The 26,238-nt window shown below is 38.6% G+C and overlaps 1 protein-coding gene across 9 annotated transcripts in view; it reads left to right on the top strand.

The window, feature by feature from the left end:
- Window positions 1–26,238, top strand: part of mef2aa (myocyte enhancer factor 2aa) — a 238,983-nt gene that overhangs the window by 177,031 nt on the left and 35,714 nt on the right. For 6 of the 9 annotated variants that reach the window (XM_057837431.1, XM_057837430.1, XM_057837427.1 and 3 more), the window contains 2 exons: window positions 21,111–21,242; window positions 21,312–21,446. In XM_057837431.1, the coding sequence (XP_057693414.1) occupies window positions 21,111–21,242; window positions 21,312–21,446 (267 nt within the window). Of the gene's footprint in view, window positions 1–9,453; window positions 12,769–21,110; window positions 21,243–21,311; window positions 21,447–26,238 lie in introns of those variants that run through there. The other 3 variants (XM_057837436.1, XM_057837435.1, XM_057837434.1) reach the window with 3 other exon arrangements.

Here is a 26,238-nt window from a genome sequence, read left to right on the forward strand (position 1 = left end):
ATTGCTGAGCCTTTTTTTTTTAAATCAAAAACAAATATAATAGATATTGACATAGGCTTATTGCCTTGATGTTGATTTTGTAGGTTTTGCAGTATATGTGACATTTTCCACCGGCATATTTGTATTATTTTTTTCTGCTCTTGTGATTTATTGGAGTCATATTAAAGGGATTTACCACTATATCAATTCATCAGGAGGTTGGAGATTAGGCTAGATTTAACACATGGTTGATTCAATTGCATTTTACTTTGTCACTCTCAAGTGGCAAAGAAAAGGAAAACAAAAGTAATGGAATTCGATCCAAAGCTGGTTACAAATTGCGCACCTGCCGATGCACAGCTATACTGAACATGTGTCACTACATAGAAATCACAGTTTGGAGAAAAAAAAAAAGAAAATGTCAGCAATAAACCAGAATTGGTAACTTGGTCCTACATACAACACAAAAGAGAGATATTTCACAATGGGGAAAAAAATCTCTGCCACAAAAATATCCAATTGCATGTTAAGAAAACAACAAAGTAAAAAAAAAAATATATATATATTATTATTTTTATTATTATTTTATTATTATTATTTCATCTTAAAATGCTGATATTTCCAAATAATCTTTAGGTCAAGTGTAATTCGCAAAGTTTAATTGGTGCAGTTAATAAAGTCATTTTAAGTCAAATTTATTTATAGCCATTAATCATCAAATACGATCCCAAAGCTTCACAGAAAAATTTTAGGAAACAGTAAACATTAAAATAATAAACAATATTACATACAGTAAATTATAAGCAGATATTAGAAAATGAATGTACAAAGTACAATTGAAAGCAATTTGTGCGATGAATGATGACATCCCCTGGTCTAAACTCTCCTAACGGACAAGGAAAAACTTAGAACACCATTGAGGTGAGAAAAAAAAAAATTAAACCTTGAGAAGGGACGACAGAAGGGAGGGAATGTCCCTTCCAAGATTGACCAGGCCACGATGGATACAAACCATACTACTGATCAAACCAATATGCTGCATGATGACTAGGGTCGGGCATCATTTGAAATTGAACGATTCCGGTTCCATGTTTCGATTCCGGTTCCGAACGATTCTCGATTCCGATTGTTTTTAGAGGCAGGGTCCAAAAAAAAAAAAAAAAAAAAAAAAAAAAAAGAATTAAAAAAAAAAAAAAAAAGAATAAAAAACTTTGATTTTTAAAAAGAATTATATGAATTTAAAATTTATTACTATTGTTATTATTATTTAATAATTTAATTCAATTTGAAATTATTAATTATTATTACAATTAATATGAAATTTATAAATTATATGAACTTCTCACAGGGTTATTTATAACCTGTATATAATTATCTACGGTGGCCGAGAGGTGTCAGGCGAAATGCAAAGTCCAAAAACTTTGCAAATAGAAAAAAGCACGAACCCAAATTACAAACGCTTTGCAAAAGAAAAAAGCACGAATGCAAACTGACACAACACGATCCCCAGTTCCTAAAGCGCGATTGCAAATTGGCAAAAGCACGAACCCCAATTGCAACAACACGACAGCAAATGGATCGTAGCACGAATGCAAATTGTCACAACACGATCCCCAATTCCTAAAGTGCGATTGCAAATTGGCAAAAGCACGAAACCCAATTGCCACAACACGACAGCAAATAGCTCGTAGCACAACGGCAAACGGCTCACAGCACAGCGGCAAAATCACGCAACACAACGGCAAGAGGATGACCCGGAAGTTTAAAAAAAAAAAAAAAAAAAAAAAAAAAAAAGGACGACACTTTACACACTTTAAATGTGCTTTGTGACCATCTTTACGGACCTCCACCCCGCAAATTTATATAAAAATGATGTTAATCGTTTGTGCTGCAACGGTTTTGTAGATACGGTATTATGCTTTTATTGAGATATTAATTAATTTCGAGTGGTGACGTCACTCGTAGCTTTTCCTCAGTTTAGCTCCCACGGCTAATGGAGCGTACCAACTCTCTCAATAACATAGGGGTGTCCTAATAACTAGCACGATCATAACACATTTTGCAGTAAATGAGAGGCTTAGAGGGACGTCATCACTCGAAATCAATATCTCAAGCCCCCCAATTTACTGCAAAATTGTCCCAAATTTGTGTTATGATCGTGCTAGTTATTAGGACACCCCTCTGTTATTGAGAGAGTTGGTACGCTCCATTAGCCACGGGAGCTAAACTGAGGAAACGCTACCAGTGACGTCACCTCTTGAAATTAACATCTCTATAAAAGCATAATACTATATCAACAAAACCATTGCAGCACAAACGATTGACATCATTTTTACATAAATTTGCGTCTGATGGGGGGGGGGGCAACTTCATGGAGGTCTGTATAGATGGTCACAAAGCAGATATAAAGTGTCGTCTTTTTCTTTTCTTTTTTTTTTTTAACTTCCTGGTCATCCTCTTGCCGTTGTGTTGCGTGATTTTGCTACTGTGCTGTGAGCAGTTTGTTGTTGTGCTACGAGCTATTTGCTGTCGTGTTGTGGCAGTTGGGATTCGTGCTTTTGCCGATTTGCAATCGCGGTTTAGGAATTTTTAAGTTTAAAACTTTAAAGTTTTAAAGTTTTTTTTAAAAAGTAAAGTAAAGTTTCGCCTAACATTTGAGCGCCGCCGCACCGTGTCCGTGGTTGTGATCAAGTTGCAATGCACAAACACGCCATTTCTTGTTGCTTCTTCTTTTTTTTCCCGCTCTGCGGTCAGGGCATCAAAAGAATTGAATCAAAATTTTAAAATTCGAACGGTTCCAGGAGAACCGGAGTGTTAGAACCGGGTCCCATCGATTCTCAGTGCTCGATGCCCAACCCTAACGATGACACTCAGGGGCAGTTTACATAGCGACTCTGCGACACAAAGACGCAATGACTGAGTAGCGGACTCGCCTCGCGTGCATATGGTGTCGGCAAAGACGGAAGGCAAAGACGAAAAATTCTGAATCCTGCCTCCAAAGTGGAAGAATCCGATTGCCGGGGAATGAGGGGGGGCTCCCTCGGCATGCATATCAAAGGCTCCCGAGGCGAGACCGCGCATATAACATCAGCACTCGTGCATGTCACATTGGGCATGCGCAGCGGTGCTGCTAAACATTAAAAACAGCAAATCTGGCGGAATGTCGGCTTTAATTTACTGTTTTGATAATATTTTTAAATTAAATATGTTGAATTTTTCCATTTTTGTGCCTTTTTGAACAAAAGAAAAATGCCATTGCTTCGAGTGGGCGGGCATATTTTTTTCTGGGCTGAGGGAGCTTGGTGGGGTCAAAGTGCATCATTCTCTATCGCGCTGTAAATCTGCACTGCCCCCTATGGCCTGGCATGAATACTACATCGTTTTCATGCGGAATTGCGACATTGTTCGAATGGAGACGCAAATGCAAATTTGAAATTTTTTGTATTCTCGGAGAGTCAGCATGTAAACGGCCCCTAAAATAGCAGACTATACACAAAAACAAAAAGACAAAGCACCACAGGAAAACCCCCTCAGAAAAGCAGCTCCTTCTCCCCAGTTGCTCCAAGACTTTAAAAGCAGGTTCAGGCATTGTCACAGAGTGGGCGAAAGAAAAGAAGAGCGGCCGTGAAAGAGGCCTGTATGTATCTTTAGTAAAATGGCAGCGTATCAAAATATATTTTAAAGTGAGATTTAAACATTTATACTGAATTAGCCATTCTAATTTCCAGAGGTAAGCCTTTCCATTGATCTGGAGCTCAAATACAAAATGCTCTGTGACCTGCTGACTTAACATTTTGTCAAACTGGTAGCCATTTGCAATAATTCCAACAAGTATGTTTAAAAAAAAAGGTCAAAACGTTTGTTGAACAATGTCTTACATGGACACCTCGTGTGTTTTCTTTTGGCATTGGTCATCATGCTTTCGTGAGCCAAGTGTTGTTTTTTTTCCTCATGTCCCTTTTCATAAGACAAGGTCTCCTTTCCCTGTGGGCTTTTAGTTAAGGAAAAAACTAAGATTCATCAGCCTTCCTGTAGTTATCAGAACGCAATGAGACAGTCATTGGATTGTTCATGTGGTTATGCCACAAAGCATTCTGTGAAAGGAGCAAATGCGTCACCTACTTGTAACTGTGAAGTATCAGTATCTGTGTTATGAGTATCTTTGTGATCTTTCGCTTTTATTTTTGTGCTTTTCTCAGTGTTGTTGTGTCTCCGCTCTATACTATAATGCTTGTTACCTGGTTACTACCAAGATATTTTTCTTGCTTTTGGCGCATATCATGCTTCATTGACGTCAGTGCTTCTATTCCGCCTTCTCAACTATATTGCATACTGTATGTGTCATTTCACATTGAAGGTCTCTTTGGAGAGTGCTGAATAAAAGGAAGCACAACAAGTCAGAGTGAACCCCCCTTTCTTCAACACATTAGTTCAGATAATGCTAATGCTTCATGTTGGCTCTGTTTTTTTCTTCAAATATGGAATCACATCGCACATCTTACGGCAAGGAGTAGGATATTAAAGTAAAAAACAAACACTACCGTTTGTAAAATGTACGAAATTTAGAATATTACCGTATTGGCCCGAATATAAGAGGGTGTTTTTTGCATTGAAATAAGACTGAAAAAGTGGGGGTCGTCTTATATTCGCGGTCTAGACGTTATACCCATTCACGACGCTAGATGGCGCCAGATATCATTGAAGCAATGTTCTGTCATGACAGATCTCAGCTACTCTCAGTAGGGTTGTTCCGATCATGTTTTTTTGCTCCCGATCCGATCCCGATCGTTTTAGTTTGAGTATCTGCCGATCCCGATATTTCCCGATCCGATAGGTTTTTTTGCTCCCGATTCAATTCCAATCATTCCCGATCATTTTTCCCGATCATATACATTTAGGCAATGCATTTAGAAAAAAATGAATAAAACTCGGACGAATATATACATTCAACATACAGTACATAAGTACTGTATTTGTTTATTATGACTACAGATTCTCAAGATGGCATTTACATTATTAACATTCTGTGAGAGGGATCCACGGATAGAAAGACTTGTGACTTTGTATATCGTGACTAAATATTGCCATCTAGTGTATTTGTTGAGCTTGCAGTAAATGATACTGTGGGCATGCCCAGATGCATGATGGGAAGTGGAACCATGACTGTGCGTAGTGCTACCAATTGATATATCTTCTCTGCGTCGGGAAATAACATAAGGTGTTAAAAAAAAAATCAATTGCTACCTTGCTTCCCCACATTGCTTCCCATGATATTTCTAATCGTAGGGACAGGGATTGTAAGGCTTTAGCCAATTAAAAAATGGCTCCAAAGGCTGCCAAAATTCACTCTACTCTAAAACAACATGCTTTTCTCTCAAATATATTGTTATAATCATTTGTTTCAGATGTACTGTAATTATTTTCTGTATAAAAAATAATTTGGTGTTCAAAAAGTCTTTTTTCAAACTTGAGTCTTGAAAAAGAGTGGGTCGTCTTATAATCAGGGCCGTCTTATATTCGGGCCAATACAGTAATTTTGATATGAAAAAATATTCAGAGTTCATAGTGTTAATCTGTATTTGGTGATTGACCTGCGATAATTGTGATATATGAATATTTTTTTTAATGAGAAATTTAGATTTTACAAGACCAAGATGACTTTTGTTGCAACAAGAAGTCATACTAAAATTCAGTTGTATTTTTCCAAGGTATGTTTAAAGTTAAAGGCCAGAAATTTACAATTTACCCCTTTAGTATCATTGTCTCTAATCTGGCAGTAACCATTTCCTTTTACATTAATTACTTTTTCATTCAGTACCTCTTCATATATGTTTGCTAAATGCAAATTTTGGTGTGAAGGATTTAATCTAAATTTAAAAATACAATTGTATTTTCTAAGTCATGCCTACAATAGGATAACATTCTTAGAAAAAAAAATACTTCAGTTCTTGGAAAAAACAAGACTGTTTGTGTAATCATGGGCCCTTTGTTGTATGTTTGTTTAGAAAGACTTTATTCAAGAAGGGCTATCATGCAAGGTGGGAGGGCAATCGGTTTAATCTGTTTTATTTGCATGTTGGCCCCTCTATTTGTGAAGGCACTTTTTTTTTTTTAGTTATTTAGGAAATTATTTTTTGGATCCCAAGCCACACTTAGCTGACTGTGGCTTTTGTTGCTATGTTTCAGCCTCGGTCAGCTTGTATAGGTTTCAGCCCAATAACGATCCTGAACAGGATGCAGTGATATAGACAATAGATGGATGCCTGTGGTTCCGTATTGTTTACATAGCAGAAACACAGGACACGTACTACACAGGCAACCTGTGAACCTCAACAGTGTGGGTTCTTGAATGTAACTGGAAGCAGTGTGTGTTGGATGATGGGAATTAATTGCGTAATGTCTCCAATTGTAAATCTGTGTGTTATGAACCACATAAAATAGGTCAAGATCGTACTGACCTAATTTGATTGGATTTAGTCCGGTGGCAGGAACGTTAGCGAGAGCTGTTAAAAGATCATTAAACCACAAGCCCTGAGACCACCCTTGTGTTCTTCGGCGACCTTCAATGAGGAGCGAAATACACAGTGGTGTCTTTTGAGTTAGCAACAACCAACTCGCCCTTCTGCCCCCCTCCTTCGGGTGTTCCCGCTGTGCAGCCAACCTCTTCCTGCCCAGTGGCGAGGACAGAGCAAAGCCTGCTGGGAAGGGTTGGCACCATGCCACCTTTCCCCAGCAGAAGCCGGGACTGACCGGGGATAGAAAACGGAGGTTGCCTGAGATTGATGAGGACCCAGGTCTGCGGTCAGGGTGTAGAGTGTTGCAGAACAAACGTCCTGCTGGCATTTCCTGCCCTCTTTGCGGCCCCACACCGGCTCATCTTATTCACTTAATCGGAACTCCTAATTGTACTTATGAATATTTCAAACACAGGGAAGGATTGGAGTTCGGGGCAGGGGGTATAGTTTCAAGTGGCTTGGCAGGTAATGGTTTCTTCAATGACCAGTGGAGAGAAGATGAATTGAGGAAAATGTTTTCAATCAAATTGATAAATGCTGCTTTGTAAATACCGTAATTTCCTGAATACAAGGGTCACCCGTGTATAATGCGCACCCCAAATTTACTTGTAAAATCTAGGGGAAATTATTGTACCCGTTTATAACGCGCACCGTAATTTTAGCACCAATAAATAGAAGAATACAAGAAAACAGAGCTCGTGTACAGATACAGAAATGTCATTTTACTGACTGGTGAAACACAGCACAAGCATAGCACATTGGTAGTCCAAAACATTACCATAAACTGACAATATTTACGGTAATAATATGATTTGACAACTTCTCCAACTTACCAGAATCTAGGAGAAAACAAAACAGATGTGATGTTCTTTTAAAGGCTGGTGTAAAACTTGCTCGTTTCATTATGATGAATAAATGTTTCTTCCATGGATTGATACGGTAAAATGAAAGTGAGAACGTAAGTCGGAAATCCGTGAGAGCTCATCGCTGTCAACACGTTCGTAACAATAGGAACTATTGTTATTTGGGTTTGAGTTTCCCGAGGGACAGATATAGTTGACGGACACAGGAAGTGTGCTTACGTTTGTTATGGTCCGAGTTGCGGAGCTGCAATAAACGTTGACTCAAATGAGTTCAAGAAACTAAATTCTGTGCTTTATGAAGAGAGAAAAAAGCCGAATTTAACACAGACGAAATCATTCGGCTGATTAGAGTGAAGTATTACCAAAACAAAATGGTGACGTCACGTACCGTAATGGTCGGCAACGGGTTGCCGCATACGTTTCTTCAACACAATGTGGCCGTGTCAATAAAAAAAAAAAAAATCGGTTTATATATATATGTATGTATATATATGTATGTATATATATTTCTGTCTCCATCCATGTACCCGTTTATAATGTGCACCATGATTTTACAAGTTGATTTGGGGGGAAAAAAGTGTGCGTTATATTCGGGGAATTACGGTAGTTAAAAAAAATACATTTACAGATTTAGAGGTAAATGGTTTTGCACTGTGTAAGCATTTGTAGTCATGAGGCACAAGAATGCACGCTGGTTACTGCAACACGTAGCCTACTATTTATTTAATTATAAAAACTCCCTGTAAATTGAAAATTAAATGTCTTATGAGTTTGACTCAGTAGTGTCATAGCACATATGTGTAGCAAGCCTGCTAAATCTGGGGAAAAAAATGCTTTCTATGCGAAAGAAGAGTCAGCTCATGCTATTGAAAACTTGACCCACTTAACTCTCATCCCTCAATATACGCTACAGATCGACGGATTTTTGGAGCCGATATTCATTTGCTGTAAAAGTTTAAAAATTGGTGTAAAAAAATGAATAAAACAACAATGAACTTAATTGAAATGCATAAAGCATGTTTATTAAATCACACAAATAGAAAATAATTGTATTTAGTTTATTTTGTCTAGATTTATAGATTGGTTGATTGATTTATTTATTTTTATTTTATTTTTTTTTATAATCTCAGACAATAGTTTTAGGTGGTTTAATTAACTGACATGTTTCGGCAAACACTTCTGCCTTCATCAGAGAGAAAATAGTAGCTCCAGAAGTGCCAGAATTTCCCAGACTCAGAAACATCTCTCATAAAGTTGAATAAAAGGTTAAATAAATAGCTCCCTGAAAAATTTCTACAGAAAAGAAATCCCTGATGACCTCGTCTAAGTATCCTTGAACATGATATAAAAAACCCACGTTGCTCCTGGTGCTGTGTAACACGTAGGTGGATAAGGATATAGTGTAAAGCGTTTTGAAGGCCTTAAAAAGGTGGAAAGGGACAATACAAGTGTAACTCCATTTACCATTACCATTTAACCAATCAGAAGATGGGGTGAATACTAGTGCAGTAGACAGTAGGCAGGAAAGAGAGGTGCGGCTGCATCTGAGGCAAAATAACCCAATTTTATATTGCTTTTTTCATGCGGCCGGTCAGAATTAAAACAATAAAGGCCGATACCTATATATGTCAAATTTCCAAATATCGGCGCGGCCAATAATCGCTCTCTCTCTCATTTACGCTAAACGCTCAGTTGGCTGTAATGTGAGCCACAGGGTGAATAACGCTTTGTTTATTAAACAGTTGACAAAGCATAGAACAATAGGCTGACAATGTGAATGTTTTATTTACTTAAAAAAAAAAAAAAAACGCTTGCCTACACCTCACCCACTCTGCCTTACTATCAACCATTACACCTGACTCCCTCTTTTGCGTTAACCATTCATGAACAGAACATTAAATGGCTCTTCAAGCAGCAAGATCACTAAAGCCACAGGACTCGATGGTGTTCCTCTCTCTTGCCTTAAGGCCTTGCTAGTGTTATAGGCAGGGGTGAAAGTGGTTAGAATTTCTTAGCGGAACTCCCTGTCAAGAAGGTCGCCACGGAGCCAGGATTTTTTTTTTTTGGGGGGGGGGGGGGGGTTTAAACCTCCTAAAACCACTGAAATGCATATACAACTGCTTTTGGCAAAGTTATTCCTACAGTATAACACATACAAACAAACAAAAAACATTTTCATTCAAAATAGTATTTTTTCAAAGATTTGCAAAATAGGTCAACAACAACAGAAGTAATCCCAAACTCCATCTAATCCCGCCCCCACATTTCCTAAATGCAAATCCTCAATTTTAACAAGTTAAGAACATTGGATGTACATTAAAATTAAAGTTAATGTAAACGTTTACTTTTTTTTTTTTTTTTTTTTAAATAATAAAGATATAATTTACATACAGTACAGGCCAAAAGTTTGGACACACCTCATTCAATGCAACACAAATGAAGGTCCCTACCCCACTGATATAGCAATAAATTCCACTAATCAACCCTGAAAAGTTGAGATGTTGATCTGGTCCGATCATGTCATTTTCAAAGTATCGGAATCGGCAAAAACATATCGGCGGTGCCTTTTAAAAAAAATTTTTTTTTAATTAAATCGTTTTCTAATTGTATTTAACGTTACAGACGTAATACGTTACAATCATCCAGAGTCTTTAGTTTAGGCTTAAGGTAGGGTTATCAAATTTATCCCGATAACGGCGGCAATTAATTTTTTAAAAAATGTGTCACGTTGAAATATTTAATGCAATTAATGCATGCGCTGCACGACCCACTCACGCATTGTCGCGCTCAATCTGTAATAACGCCGTTTTACCTATATAGAGAGATAAAAGGCAGCGTAAAATGAGTAGAGTGAATTTTGGCAGCCTTTGGAACCTTTTTTTAATTGGCTAAAGCCTTACAATCCCTCTCCCTATGATTATAAATATCATGAGAAGCAATGGGGGGAGGCAAGGTGGCAATTTATCTTTTTCTTAACACCTTATGTTATTTCCCAACGCAGAGAAGATATATCAATTGGTAGCACTACGCACAGTCATGGCTCCACTTCCTATCATGCATTTGGGCATGGCCACAGTATCATTTACTGAAAGCTCAACAAATACACTAGATGGCAATATTTAGTCACAATATACAAAGTCACAAGTCTTTCTATCCGTGAATCCCTCTCACAGAAAGAATGTTAATAATGTAAATGCCATCTTGAGGATTTATTGTCATAATAAACAAATACAGTACTTATGTACTGTATAATGAATGTATATATTCGTCCGAGTTGTATTCATTTTTTTTTCTTAATGCATTGCCAAAATGTATATGATCGGGAAAAAATATCGGGAATGATTGGAATTGAATCGGGAGCAAAAAAAAAAAAGCAATCGGATCGGGAAATATCGGGATCGGCAGATACTCAAACTAAAACGATCGGGATCGGGAGCACAAAAAAAAACATGATCGGAACAACCCTACTGAGAAGGCATACCTGTGAAGTCAAATACCATTCCAGGTGACTCCCTCTTGAAGCTCATCAAGAGATAGCAAGAGTGGACAAAAATAATCGGAGCAAAAGTAGGCTACTTTGAAGATACAAGAATATACATGTTTTTAGTTATTTGGCCTGTTTTTACTGAGTACATAGTTCCACACATGTTCATTCATACTTCTTTTACGTTCAGTGAGAATTTACAATGACACTTGACGAGTCTAAATAAATGATGGACAGTAGATCTAATAAACAAGCCAAGTCTTTACTTTCTCGTAAAGAGCTGATCAATTTTCTGTTGCATTGCTCTTTTTTATTGCATCAATTTACCAAGCGTTTTTTTTTTTTTTTTTTTTTCTTTACATAGTGTTCTATCCTCACTAAACGGGAATTTGTTTAGGTTGACAGACAGCAAAACGAGGCAATAGTTGATTTTTTAATTTGAAGCTTTTACTTCTTTTGACGAATCATAAAGCTGCAACGCACACATGCACTCGCGTTCAAAATTCCACACATATTAACAATAAACATTTTACACAAAACAATTAGTTTGGTGATCATACGTTCCTCCAGTACAAACAATATGTAAATTTAGTAAATCAAATCAGCCCAGTCTGCATAATAAAGTCCGCTAGCTTAGATGCTACGAATGCTAACGTATTCACACTTCTCTCATAGCAAATTGCTAAACATAACCAAACAAACAGTATCTCCAAACTTAACCACAAATGCCAACACCAACATACATCAACTGAAACAACACACAGCTTCAAGTGGGCCGAACCAGAGTAAGTAGCTGTCCCTTAGCCATGGCAGAAACATCTGCTTTCAGTCAGAAAAGGCAAGAGTTCAGACACACCCAACTCCGCCACCAGAGGGCATCATTTGACAAAATACAATACTTTATACAAACCATCAAACATAGGATTTTGACAGTTGCCGTCATATTTTCGGGATCAAAGTACCGTCGGAACGGCGTTCGGGGTCGAAAACTCATAGCGGTACGGAGATCCGTCTTATTCCGGTCCTCTTTCACCCCTGGTTATAGGTCTAGTGGTGGCGGCGAATGAAAATGGCGATTGGTGTTGGCATCTTCATATTTGAAAGTGCTGACATAGCTGCATATTAGGAAATATGTATTGTAAGGAAGAAAAAGCCCTGGGAGCAGAGAAAGCTATGTGGATGCTCATTTTAAGGAGAAGGCATGCAAGTTCTGGTTACATCCATAGAGTAGGAAAGAAACTGTTAAAAACCACCTGTTTCTATTTGGCACAAAGCATGATCCCTTTTTTGTGGTGACATTAGTTTGTCTATAGCATCCATTTGCAGTAGTATTCCCCATGGTCTCACACGGGAAATACACAGACCGATGATTACACTTGGCGGCTGCAGAAGCTAATAGCTTTGTCGCATCAGTCATCATCCACAAGGGTCTCAGAACAGCCTCAGCCTCTTTCAGTCCTCAGTCAAATCAGTTACACTTTAATTGGCTATTCTGTCAATCAAATCCAGCTACAGTAAACTCCCTTTAATTAGGATGTGGGTAGGGTGAAGGGGGGGATGCAAAATGGTGACCTCCCCTAATTTCCTGTATTAATAGTTGGGAGCAAAAATACACCATAAACCGATCCCAAAACAGTTTTTCATTCCAAACTGCTCATATGTCATTAGGCTCGCATGTTAGGGCTTACAAATCATTTGAGTTAAAAAAAAAAAAAAAAAAGACAAAGACAAAAAACCAATATTTTTAAATTTCTTGTTCCAATTTGTTAGGTCCAAATAAGATCTAAACTTTTTGTCCCTCCCTTTCTTCTTCCTATCCGCTAACGACTGAGACAATAGTGTGAGTCAAAGGGCAGGATATGACTCCAGCCTCATATCCTGATATCAGTCCACTCAGTCATGCCTAAGGACCATGAGATTGAACAAGGTATGTCTGGCAGTTTTGTTGTTGTTACGTAACAGCCACAGCACCCAACTCCCCCCCCAAAAAGGCCTTTTTATTCCCATGAAGTCATATAATTAGGGCAATAGTGTTGCAAGAGCAATTTGGAAGACAATTCAAGTGAAATCTCTCAAATCTATCCATTTAATCAGTCTGTATGTACAAATGACAACTGTACTAACGTCTACTGTACTACTGTCGTATTGGCCCGAATATAAGATGGTGTTTTTTGCATTGAAATTAGACTGAAAAAGAGGGGGTCGTCTTATATTCGCAGTCTAGACATTATACCCATTCATGACACTAGATGGCGCCATATATCATTGTAGCGATGTTGGTGTTCTGTCATGACAGATCTGAGCTACTCTCAAGTTTAACCAGTTTGCATTATTTTATTGCAATGTTTTTCCTTATTCAGATTTGTTTCAAGACTACAGTTCCAGTTAGACTTCCCTTTGATGGTTAATGCAGTTATTGCTATTTTGTTGTTTTATCACAATAGATTGGCTTCTGGTTTTTGAAATGTAAATTAACCATTCATTTACGAATGTGATTGCACTTTAGTTTACGTATTCAAATGTTAAGATATTAAGATTTGAATGAGGCAAAATAACATGCTTTTTCTCTCAAATATATTGTTATAATCATTTGTTTTGGATGTACTGTAATTATTTTCTGTAGAAAATTAATTTGGTGTTCAAAAAGTCTTGAAAAAGAGGGGGTCGTCTTATAATCAGGGCCGTCTTATATTCAGGCCAATACGATACACAGTAGTTGTTTGTTTTGTTTTGTTGTTTGTTTTTTTTTGGTTGGGTGGAAGCTATTTTATTTTAATTAACACAAAAGCCTAAGTGACACATGGGCAGTAACATAATCCGCATTTACAGTTGTTTACCTATTTAGTATTCTCTTCTCGTGAATGAAGGGCGAGGCTTATAGTTTAGCTATTTTTTTTTAGAAGAAATATACATGTACTGTACATTTTGGTGGTTATTTGCTGTGACATCACTAGGGGCCTGTTTATTTTGCTGAAAAAAAAATTCCTGAGCAAAAATATATCAAGTGAGTTTGTGACTGAACATTTTGGCTGAAGGGTCCCTTTAAGGTGTTATATAAGCGTGGCAATGTTCCTTGGCAAGATAAATCTTCTATCAGCTGCCTCCCGAGCTGCTGATTTTTGAGTGCCATTGCATTCAAAGGAGCCCTTTATTAAGTCCATTAGATGGATGTCATGAGTGTTAGCATGCTACCTTTTTGAGTACCTGTGCCAATTGATGACACGCTGGGCTAAAAGCTATGGAACATAAACCAGTATCTTCAGGAACATGCTTGAAAGAAAGGGTTGTCAGTGGTGTGCAGGCCTCTGTCAATGTAGTTACATTTGGGCAAATAAGCATTTAGTCAACCACCAATGGTGCAAGTTGGCAAAAGATTAGAGGGGCATGTGATTGTCAACATGGGTAAACCTCAACCATGAGAGACAGAATATGAAAAAAAAAAAACAGACAATCATATTGTTTGATTTTTAAAGAATTTATTTCAAAATTTGAGTGGAAAATAAGTAGTTACAAACAAGCTAGATTTCTGGTTGTCAAAGAGGTCTAACTGCTTCTAACGAGGTCTTTCGAGGTCTAATGAGGCACCACTCATTACCTGTATTAATGGCACCTGTTTTAACTCATTATCGGTATAAAAGACACCTGTCCACTATCTCAGTCAGTCACACTCCAAACTCCACTATGGCCAAGACCAAAGAGCTGTCGAAGGACACCAGAGACAAAATTGTCGACCTGCACCAGACTGGGAAGACTGAATCTGCAATAGGTAAAACGCTTGGTGTAAAGAAATCAACTGTGCGAGCAATTATTAGAAAATGGAAGACATACAAGACCACTAATAATCTCCCTCGATCCTGCAAGATCTCACCCCATGGCATCAAAATGATAACAAGAACGGTGAGTAAAAATCCCAGAACCACACGGGGGACCTAGTGAATGACCTACAGAAAGCTGGGACCACAGTAACAAAGGCTCTATCAGTAACACATTGCACCGCCGGGGATTTAAATCCTGCACTGCTAGACGTGTCCCCCTGCTGAAGCCAGTACACGTTCAGGTCCGTTTGCGGTTCGCTAGAGAGCATTTGGATGATCCAGAAGAGGACTGGGTTAATGTATTATGGTCAGATGAAACCGAAATAGAACTTTTTGGTAGAAACACCTGTTCTCGTGTTTGGAGGAGAAAGAATACTGAATTGCATCCAAAGAACACCATACCAACTGTGAAGCATGAGGGTGGAAATATCATGCTTTGGGGCTGTTTTTCTGCAAAGGGACCAGGACGACTGATCTGTGTAGAAGGAATGGGGCCATGTATCGAGAGATTTTGAGTAAAAATCTCCTTCCATCAGCAAGGGCATTGAAAATGAGACGTGGCTGGGTCTTTCAGCATGACAATGATCCCAAACACACAGCCAGGGCAACAAAGGAGTGGCTTCGTAAGAAGCATTTTAAGGTCCTGGAGTGGCCTAGCCAGTCTCCAGATATCAAACCCATTGAAAATCTGTGGAGGGAGTTGAAAGTCCATGTTGCCCAACGACAGCCCCAAAACATCACTGCTCTAGAGGAGATCTGTATGGAGGAATGGGCCAAAATACCAGCAACAGTGTGTGAAAAGCTTGTGAAGAGTTACAGAAAACGTTTGGCCTCCATTATTGCCAACAAAGGGTACATAACAAAGTATTGAGATGAACTTTTGGTATTGACCAAATACTTATTTTCCACCATGATTTGCAAATAAATTCTTTAAAAATCAAACAATGTGATTTTCTTTTTTTTTTTTTCCATATTCTGTCTCTCATGGTGGAGGTTTACCCATGTTGACAACTACAGACCTCTCTAATATTTTCAAGTGGGAGAACATGCACAATTAGTGGTTGACTAAATACTTATTTGCCCCACTGTATTGACGTGATAATCGATAACCTATTGATTTATCCAGTAATGGTTGCTCCTCTCAGTCAATACCCTAATCACCATGTTTTATATTTATAGTTTGATTTACGTGTACAAATTTGGGTTGCATTGCTCCACTGTAAACTGACTCCACCTGTATACACTAAATAAAAGGTTTGGTGTTGTGTGGCTGTTTCTGTCCTGCCTTCGCATGTAATTTAGGTTGCTTTTGGGGACCTTCGGAGTCTGCATGTTGTCCCATCTATGGTCAGGTGTCACTTGACAGCTGATGTAGACCGGGTAGTATGGGGCAATAGCCAGGTTTTGGCAGGTGCTAGGAGGCACAACACCTGTTTTACCATGTGTTGGATTAGTGATCCATTTACTGGGAACTGTGGGCGGTCACTATGGGACATGCAGAACATGTCAAGTCATTCAGCAAAGATTTACAGGCACGCTCTCCCACCACCCCAAGCCTTTCCTGCTGCTTTCAGTCACTCATATGCATGAGGATGCCTCAGCAGAGTCGACGGGAACTCTTTCATTGATGAAGTAATGCACAGCAGCTGTCTTGCATACGCATGAGCTTACCTTGAATTAAGCCTTTATATAGCCTTTTTAAAGATAGATATGTACTACAGTGAATTATGTTGAATGTCAGGGTACAACTACATGTCCCTGTATCTTGTTTCTCTCTACAAAGCTCAGGCCCGTGTGAGTGAAGAAATCTTTTGTGAAAAAGAAGCTCGGACCACTGCAACCGAGATATTCCCATAATGAGTAGGATGGAGCTTTAAATGTTCAGGTTCGCGTCAGACTTTTTTGCAGGCGGGAGAAGAAAGTGCACAGTGGAAGGCCAGAGAAACACACAGGCCTTTAAAGGATGGCTGACTATAAAGCGTGTTTGCTCGGTAAACAGGAAATGAAGCAGTGAGGCGTTTTCTTGGAGTCAGAGGAATGTCACTGCTTTGTACCACACTGGTCTTTTTGCTTGTGCGGTTTAGTAGGACCCAGTCATCATGCGTCCCACTTGTCTCTTGTTCTCATTGTGGCTGCACTACAGGGAGAACTACTGTAATTTTTGGACTATAAGCCGCTACTTTTGTTCTTCATTTTGAATCCTGCGGCATATTTGTTGATTTATTTTGGTTAATTGGTAACACGTTATTTGACAGCGGCGTCATAAGATTATCATAAGATCGTCATAATTATGACACAACACTATCATGGCCTTTAGTGAATGCTTATGACAGATGTCATTAAGTGTCATCCGGCAAATTATGTCACTGACTCCATTTATGTCCAGCTCGGATCTTTTACATCCATTCAAAAGTTAGATAATTTTCCGGATGACTCTAAATGACATCTGTTATAAGTATTCATTTAATGCTCATGACAGTGTCATGTCATAATCATGATTGTCTAATGACAGTGTTATGGCACTACTGTCAAATAAAGTGTTACCAAACATCATAACTTGCAATTAATGAAACAACTGGAACAGTAACTGAATGAATAATTAGTGTAGAACATGCATTTTGATTGTTATCTACATATCTAGCGCTGCAATGCATGCTAGGAGGCATGTTGGACAAATACATTATTGACAGCAGGTGGGAGCAGAGGTTGACAGTCTCCCCAACGGGTGCAGGGATGGCCAAATGAAGCTTCTTGAAGCAATGAAGCTTTGCAGCCAATTTGTTCAAAGCTTCATGGTGTTTCTTTTGGTCTTATGACAGTCGTATAATGCTGCTGTCAAATAAGGTGTTCATGGTTCATATCTTTTGGTGTAAATATCCCATAACACAGTGAGGACCGCAGCGCCTTATAGTCCAGTGTGGTTTATCTATGAACAAATGATGTTTTCGTCTCAAATTTGGTGGGTGGTGGCTTAGAATCAGTGCGAAAATTACGGTACTCGACAAATAGTCCAAACTATCGAGTCCATTTACGGTATCTCTTGAGACCAGTAGACCTTTTTGGATGTCTTATGAAATTAAGGTTGAACAAAAACAAATTGGGCGCATCAACAGCAGTACTGTGTTAAAAAAAGCTTCTTTTTTCCCATTTTTTTAGTCTTTTTGTGTGTGTGTATGCAAAACCAACCTATGTTCCACTACTCAGATCTAAAAATAAAAAATTCTAGACATAAACATTTTTTTCCTGATGAAAGAAGTCTTCTCCATTTAATTTTGCTAGCGTCAATACTTATGTTACTTCATTATTTACATACAGATGACAATTGTCTAAAGGTGTTGAAAGATCAGGGAGAATACTCTAAAATGGCTGAAAGCCTACTTTAAATATGTTTGGCACTGAATGAGTTGATGAAAATTTCCATTCATTGAAACAACACTGTACATTTTTACAAAGGTTTTCATGTAGAACTCAAACGCTGTAGGCCACATTTTTCTCCATAGTCGAGTGAAAGCTATGTGTTACAGCGTTTGGGAAATAATTTTATGAAGTGAGGTTTTGGCGAGCAACTTGAAGGTTAGCCGCATGGTCTCACAGATGCGGCATGCTGTCACATTTCCATCTAATGCCTTGATGCCTTGACACTCTTCCATGGTGGTCTCACACCCAACTTGTACACTCTCGCCCAAAACAACACTCACTCTTACTCCGCTTGCCTCTCACAAATTTACACTCACTCGCATGCGCACGCACACATACAACCCCACACAGTGGGTTCACAGGATTTTTTCAGGCGATAAGAACAAGAGAACGTGGGTTAGGTCTCATTAGTGTGTGTAAGGGTGGTCTTGGGATGACCCAAGACGTGCAAGAGTCAGCAACCTTCCTCTCCATGCACGAGGCCTACATCCTCGTCCCCCTCAACCATGGTAGCCCGTTTGGTGTGAAAGGCCAACCGCTACGAGCCTGCAGCAACCAGATAGGAGAGCCTTGAGAGGCGGCCATAAATCATGTTTTGATGTGCATCCGCCGCCGTATCACAAGCTGTCACATGCTGTCAGCTTGCCTTGTTAGCGCCTCTATTCACAGCGGTAATGAGGAGCAGTGCAGCACGAAGCTTTTTTTGTTTGACGTTGTCGGAGAGTGCTGTGGTCCTATGAACAGCACAATTTTACGCCCGCTAATCGTCAGCAGCATTTGATATTTTACTGGCTTATTTTATGTTAAGGCAGTGGGAGAGCAGACAACAATGTTGTGATGAGTAATATTAGTTTATTAGGACCACACAAAAGAGAACATGACTGGTGCGAGAGCCAAGGCAGACGGCGGGTGAGGATTGTTCTGCTCAGGATCTTTGAGCCGACATGAGATGATGAGGCTCGGAAGGAACGAGGTGTAGAGTCCGATAAGTGGCGCGCATAAAACAGGTCCTGGGGCGAGAGCATAAACCAGCAATCAATTGAAGTATCCACGAACGTGCGATGCAACTGACGGAAAAACCAGACAAGTTAATCGGGCGATGAGATGGTGGCGTCCACTAGCTTTTAAAGATGGCTGATTGTTATTGCCCGCACATGTGGCCATGTGACCCATCGGACGTCATAACCTGTAACTAGATAAAAACATGAAACACCTGCCCAAGGTGGGTCAGGTCACAGGAGGGAGGGACAGAGGCCCTAACATTTTATTATCTTAATTGTTGGGTTTTCCATAAAACTTTCACTCCCAAAACGTAAAAATGTGAAATTTAAGGGGGAGGGGGAATTATGCAAATCTACTTTTAAATAAACTAGCAAATTACATGTAAAACACACTCTTGCTTTTCTCAGCAAATAAGAAGCTAGTGGTATTAAAAATTAGGGGTGCACGATATCCATTTTTTGAAACCGATATCGATAACTTCCTGCTCCTCAAAGCCGATACCGATATCGCTAAACGATAATAAATATATAATTTTGTGGATTCAACATAGATTTGCCTTTGATCTCATCAGATTTTTCATAATGACATGAACAAAACCGTGTGTTTCACTTCTGTACTGCCCGACAGCCAGCTAAGAATGAATGCACTTCCATAAACCACAAGGCTTGGTCTTTTCTTGCTTTTATGGGAAGACACTCGTCTTAATATTGTGAAAGTACAACAGAAAAATACACATATTCAATACTCAATATCCAACAAACTGCACAATACACTTATATACACAACTATTATACAGTATGTATAGCATAGCACACTAGCTTGAGCTACTAAAGCAATGGCTGGCTTGTATAACACAACTTATGAAGTTCTGTATGTATGACCCTTCACCACAAAAGTAAACATATTTTGCACATCCATATGTAATAGTAAACATAAAATACTTACATATATTTCCGGGGCGGAAACGTAACAGAAAGCATTCACGACTGTCAATGCTACCGCTAGACACCGCAATGTGTAAGTGATTGAACCAAACTACTGTAACAAAAAATAGGTGCATTGAATTATTCTGAACAGCAGGTGGGAGCAATGCCCCGCAAATGGTCAACTGATTTCCCATACTGTTGTGTAAACTGCAAAGCCAGAACAGTACATAGTATCGGTCCTATTATAAATGTTATTGGATTTATCGGGATGACGTCATAATTCCTATTATCGGACCAATAATTATCGTGCACCAGTATTAAAAATAAACCCCCCAAAATGGGAGAAATGATTTGTCTGTTTTTATATTGTCCATAGAGGGTGTAGTGCGTAGAATCGTGAGGGGAAAAAATAGAAGAATAATCCATTTTGGAATAAAGATGTAATGTAATAAAATGTGGAAAAACCAAAGCACTGTGACTACTTTCAAGACGCAGTGTATATTATTTGCTGGAATTAAGATCCCACCAAGGCGAGTTAAACTGTGGGGGGAAAAGAGTCTTATGTTGGGTCCTTTTAAGCACGGAGGGGTTGCTCATCTGATAATAGGAAAATGCAAACCCCGTAGAGTTGGGAAGAAAAATCAAGTAGGTCAAAGGGGTACAGCAGGAGATGCAGTAAGAAAAAAGGAAGACCTTTACTTATCTAGAGTTCACAAACTTAAACTATATTTAATTATGTTTTAGCAGAGAAGATTGATTTTTGTGATTTTGATTGATTTTTATATTGTATGTTCCGTGCTTGCTAAATTTGGGAGTTGAAGTGTAATTTAGGAGGCTTCAGAGCTATGTTACACTTCTGAGAAAAGACAGTAAGACAGTTTAAAATGATTGAACAATGGCTGTAGTATGTCTCCTTTAAAAAGCCCAGGAAGTCATTTCATTGAATTTCCCCCCCAAAATGCTGATATTTCCCTCAACAAGGCAATGAACTGAAGTTAATTTAGAATGATGTAAAAACATTACAGTAACACGCTGTTCAGGCTATTGTTCTGCAAAACTGGAGACGTCCTGTCTTGTGTTTATTTCCCAATTGTGCATCTTCCTTTCAGAAATTAAGAAACAAAGGCCATAATGACTGTGCTAGCCCCGATCCCGACGACTGTTTTGGGCACAGCCCCCTCACCGACGACCATTTCAGCAAACTAAGCGAAGAGAGCGATTTAATGTACAAGCGCTGCGGTGTAAGTACTTTCCTCCTGTCCCCTGCTGTTTTGTGTTGATGGTTGTCTCTATGTCAATGTTCACTGCAGGCGCTAAACAAGAAAGAACACCGAGGTTGCGATAGCCCGGACCCTGATGCATCGTATGTCCTCACTCCTCATACTGAAGAAAAGTATAAAAAAATTAATGAGGAGTTTGATAATATGATGAGAAATCATAAAATCGTAAGTACTGTAAATAAAACGTTATGTTTTTTTTTTTTGCTTGGCTTTGTGTGCCACAAAGGATTTTCTCTTGAGATTTTTTTTTCTTAATTTAACTTTTTTCTCTTTTTGTCAACCTGCCACCAAACTTTTCCAGATATAGATGCTTTCTTTGAACAATAACATCTCAACTTCTGAATTGCTGAATGGAATTGATGTGCAAATGAAATGTCACACACCTTGATAAGATCACATTGTATTTGATGTGTTTTTATAATTTTTCAAAAAAAGATGAGTGCTATATCCATCACATAGATGGGGTAGTGAATTTTCATAGTAAAACCCTCCTTTTATGTTATTGGTCAAATTGACTATTCTTTTTGCAATTTGCAATTCTATGTACTAGGTACAAAATACTATAAATACAGTAAATTTTAAAGTGCGTACGACACGAGAAAAAATGTCTTAAATAGGATTATTATGTGAATTAGAATCATATTTTGAGACGATTAGACTATATACAACAATTTAGCAAAGCGCAGATGACGAGAAATTAGTCTTTTAATCTGCCGGTTAGCCACGCCTACCATTATAGGGCTGTAGCGTCCTGAACAGGTGGATGACGTCAGCGGAGTCACGATTTCATCTGATTTAGTATGCAGGCCATTGAGTGGGAATTATTCACAACGACGAAAACACGACAAAGAGAACCGCAAAATGTCAGTTTCAGTCTCTCTACTCCAATATTTTTAAATGATATTCTTTTTATCCAAGTATTTTCCCCAATAGCTAAATAAATAGCTTGAGAAGGACCAGTCAGCCCGTTGAGGGGGAATTATTCAGAATGCGGAAAACGTGACGAAGAGAGCCGGAAAATGTCATTGTTTCAGTCTCTCCAATATTTTTACAGGACATTCTTTTTTATCCAAGTATTTTTCCCCAATAGCTTAATAAATGGCATGGTCATGACAAATAAGTCTTGTGCTAAATGGAATATGAAATAATAAAAATGCATTTATTCAAGATGACATGGCAAAATTACTCCATAATGGTCAAAACTGTCGACTTCACCTTTACTGTCGCACCTCCCGAACAATATTTGCCACCTAAATCGGGTTTATGTTATTTCCCTTCCCCGGCTTCGGATAATGTAAACAAACCAAGAGGTGTGACAGCTAGCCGACACACTAACCCCAACCGAGTGATGTTTCAAAGTCTTCGAAGCGGAAAATCACACATAACTAGCCGGGATTATTTCACGTGACGACTGGATTGTCGATCGTCTTCACCGATCGGCAAACTGCTTGGCGGAAAGCAATTTACAGCTCGTTCCCCTGTTAATACGGACAGGAGAGCTCGCCGAGGAAGCAGCTGGACAATGACCGCTGAACATTTATTACATGCCAGTCCATGATCAAAAACATAAGTAGTCCTTTATTTAAAGAAAGTTTGTGGTGTTTACTATGTAATCGCTGTAATTGCGGCTATTTTTAACTCAAAGTTGCCATTTCTGATTGGTCGGAAAGTTTGATAGAACACCGGGCACATGAGCACAATAAGCCGAATTTAGTGCTCTCCCGGCGGGTGGATGTGCGACAAGCCGCCGGTGTTGTGCCGAAAAATAGCCGCCCCGCAGGCATGTCAGCCACAAAATGCAGGCCATTTGACATAATACAAAACACAATGTTTACTCACTTCCTCGTAAGTCCCATGGTCCCACAGTAGTATGGCTTGTTTTGGCCATTATCCACCAGTGAATGGGAACCTTTTGAAACCCCAAAAAGGCGCACACGCTTCTCCCTGGTAGAGCAAGATTTTTCTGCAGCCGTTTGGCTGGCATGATCCGAAAAATAAACGTATTAATCCGCAAAATCAGCTGAATCAGTCCTTCTCATACAACAGTACGGCTGTATAGTGAAGAGGACTCCTTCCTCCGTACACGTCACAGCGCCCTCTTACTCAACTCGAGACTGTTGCCGGAAGTCACTCATTTTCATGGCGCGGGATTCAAAAAACTAAATAAATATAGCATCGCTTCCACACACAACCAAGCGGTCCATTTCATTCAGGAGCATAAAATACCGTGTGTATAATGAAATAAACATGCTTTTTCGTGTCACAGGCACTTCAAAGTTTTAGTAAGTGCTGTATTTTTTTTTTAATTTACTGCTGTTTTGATTTTGTATGGTAATACTATTTTTTTTTTTTTACTCACGCAGCTTTGAGGGGTTTTCACAGCAGTCTTATTTCAAGCTGTGCAACTTCGGAAATGTTTATGGGGGTGGGCTTTAACGCTTATGCTACCTGTCTTTTAATGAGCATTTCTTCAGAATTGTTAAAAAACAAGTGATAATTGAAAATAACAAAATATACATAGTCATTCCCCTTTTATTTGTATTCCGTTATTTGGTAATGTTGTAATTTAATTAAGGGTTCAGACAGATTTTTTTTCTGGTGTGGCAAAGAACCAAACAGTACAGGAGGGTTAACCATCAAATTCCAAAGCATATTGGCAAAATTATGTTCATTCAATCATGAAAAAGTGTTTTTGTGATCTTGTCACGTGTGCCTTTATTGTATTCTCCTTATTCCTGACATGATGAGCACCACTTTGCAATTAACAAAAGTCACGATAACACACCGACTCACTCACTGGATGAAGGCTGTGATGATTATTTTCTCAAGCTTTTTTTTTTTTTTTTTTTTTTTAAATCACTGACACAGTGCCATTGTAATTGCCACTTTGTACAGTCAGCATGCTGGTCACTAAATGCATCATCATTCTTGTAGCTGTCTCATTCGGTTAGTGCTATGTTACCAAATGCATAAATTGATGCTACAAAAAGCAAAACGTGTACCTGTCATGCTGACAGCTGCAATACAAAGGTGATCACCTGAATGCATGTTGTTGGTTTTTTTGTTTCAAGATTTATGTTACTTGAGCAGTACTAAAGTTCCATCTTTAGGATATAGTGCTTTGTTGTATAAAATGTTTCATATGCATTAAAGTGATTTTCAAAAAATGATTTTTATTTGGAAATTACCCAAGGAATTTGTATTACACTGTAAAAAGTTAAACTTGAAGAGTTTAATGGCAGGATTTTTTAAATCTGTGTTTTGGGTTTTGGAGATTTTACAATGAACCCCCCTCCACCCCTTCACTCACAAATCGGTGCCACAATACGATACAGCTTAAAGATTTACGGTATACAGTGAAAGTAGTTTCGTAAACTGAAAATTCCGTAAGTAGAGATGCGTTTTCAATGTAAATGCCCTTATCCGTTCCAAGCCCCCCAAAAGTCAGACACAAATCTTTCATTAACCATACGAATGCACCAAAACATGTAGAAAATACAGTGGTACCTCGACATACGATCGCTTCGACACACGATATTTTCGACATCCAACGTAAAATTTGATTCGCCATTTGTTTCTACATCCGACGACATTCTCGGGATACGACGATTTATGACAGCACCGGTTTCTTTGTTTACCTGAAAGACGGACGTACGGCAGATTTTCTTGTGGGAGAAATCAACATGGGTTCCAACAATGTTAGTGCAGGTGGTGGGAGAAAAAGGAAAAAGGTGATCCTACCAATGAAATGAAGATGCATATGATGGATATGATAGAAAAATATGAGTGTGGCGTGCGCATCCGTGATATGGTTCAAGAATACAGCCGTAGACGGTCTATCTTGGCGGTCCTCCTCCATTCGCCAGTCTTTATAAGTTAATGTGGCAATTATTATTTTGGTAACATTGCCAAAGAAATCACCAGCAGCGTCAGGTTTCTAATCATTTATTCCATCAACTTGTGCAACACAACACGCGTAGTGTCTCCCGCAGCAAGTAAACAAAGTGAAAGTAAAAACGCTCACTCTGTCAAGTCAGCCACGCGATGCGTTCAGGTACACCACACAAACACATTCACCACATTAGAGCCCGGTTTGTTAGATTATTACAGGTAATATTATAATTATTGCTATTATTATATCATTATTCTGATTTTTATAAACAATTTATTTGTAATTGCTATTTGCAATAGTACCAGCAGTATTTATGAAGAATTTAGTTAGGTTTTCGGGCTGTGGAACAAATTAATGGAATTATAAAGTATTCTAATGGGAAAATCCTGCTCAACATCCGGCCATTTCAATTTACAAACAAGGTCCTGGAACGAATTAACTTCGCATGTATAGGTACCACTGTACACGTTACAGTTAGATTATTGCACAATAAACATGAAATTAGAGTTGTGCATAATTTAAAAGACAAAGAATAAAAAGTTAATACACTCATGTAAAGCTGTTGGAACAAGAGGGGTGAATGAACAGGACGCTGAGATACACACATACACATACAGTAGCGTTCCCTCATAGCTAATTGGATGTCAGGAAGAAGCTAGGCAATAGCCAATGGCAGAGCAGCTATAATTTTGTTACATTCAGTAAACTGGGAGCTGCGAATTGCAGCCCATACTGTATATTTGCATTTCGTTTCCTGAAATTTCTTTCGTAACATTGGAAATATTTTCCCGTTGTGGCGGCTCGTAACCTGAAAATTCTGTATGTTGAGACATTCCTAAGTAGCGGTAACATTGTATTTTATTTTGACCCACCTCAAAATCTTTTTTTAATGTTAGTCCTATTTTAATTGGTCTGACTTTTCAGGATTTATGGTAGTTTTATCTTAAACTGAATGACTTTTTCTTTTTATGAAAATACTTGTGTAATTTTTTTGTTGTTGCATTGTTTATTTGTAGGGTAGTTCAGTTTCAGCTTGCTGAACTTTGTGTTTAGCATTATCTTGTC

This window comes from Corythoichthys intestinalis, chromosome 5 (assembly GCF_030265065.1).
Source record: "Corythoichthys intestinalis isolate RoL2023-P3 chromosome 5, ASM3026506v1, whole genome shotgun sequence".
NCBI classification, from domain to species: Eukaryota; Metazoa; Chordata; class Actinopteri; order Syngnathiformes; family Syngnathidae; genus Corythoichthys; species Corythoichthys intestinalis.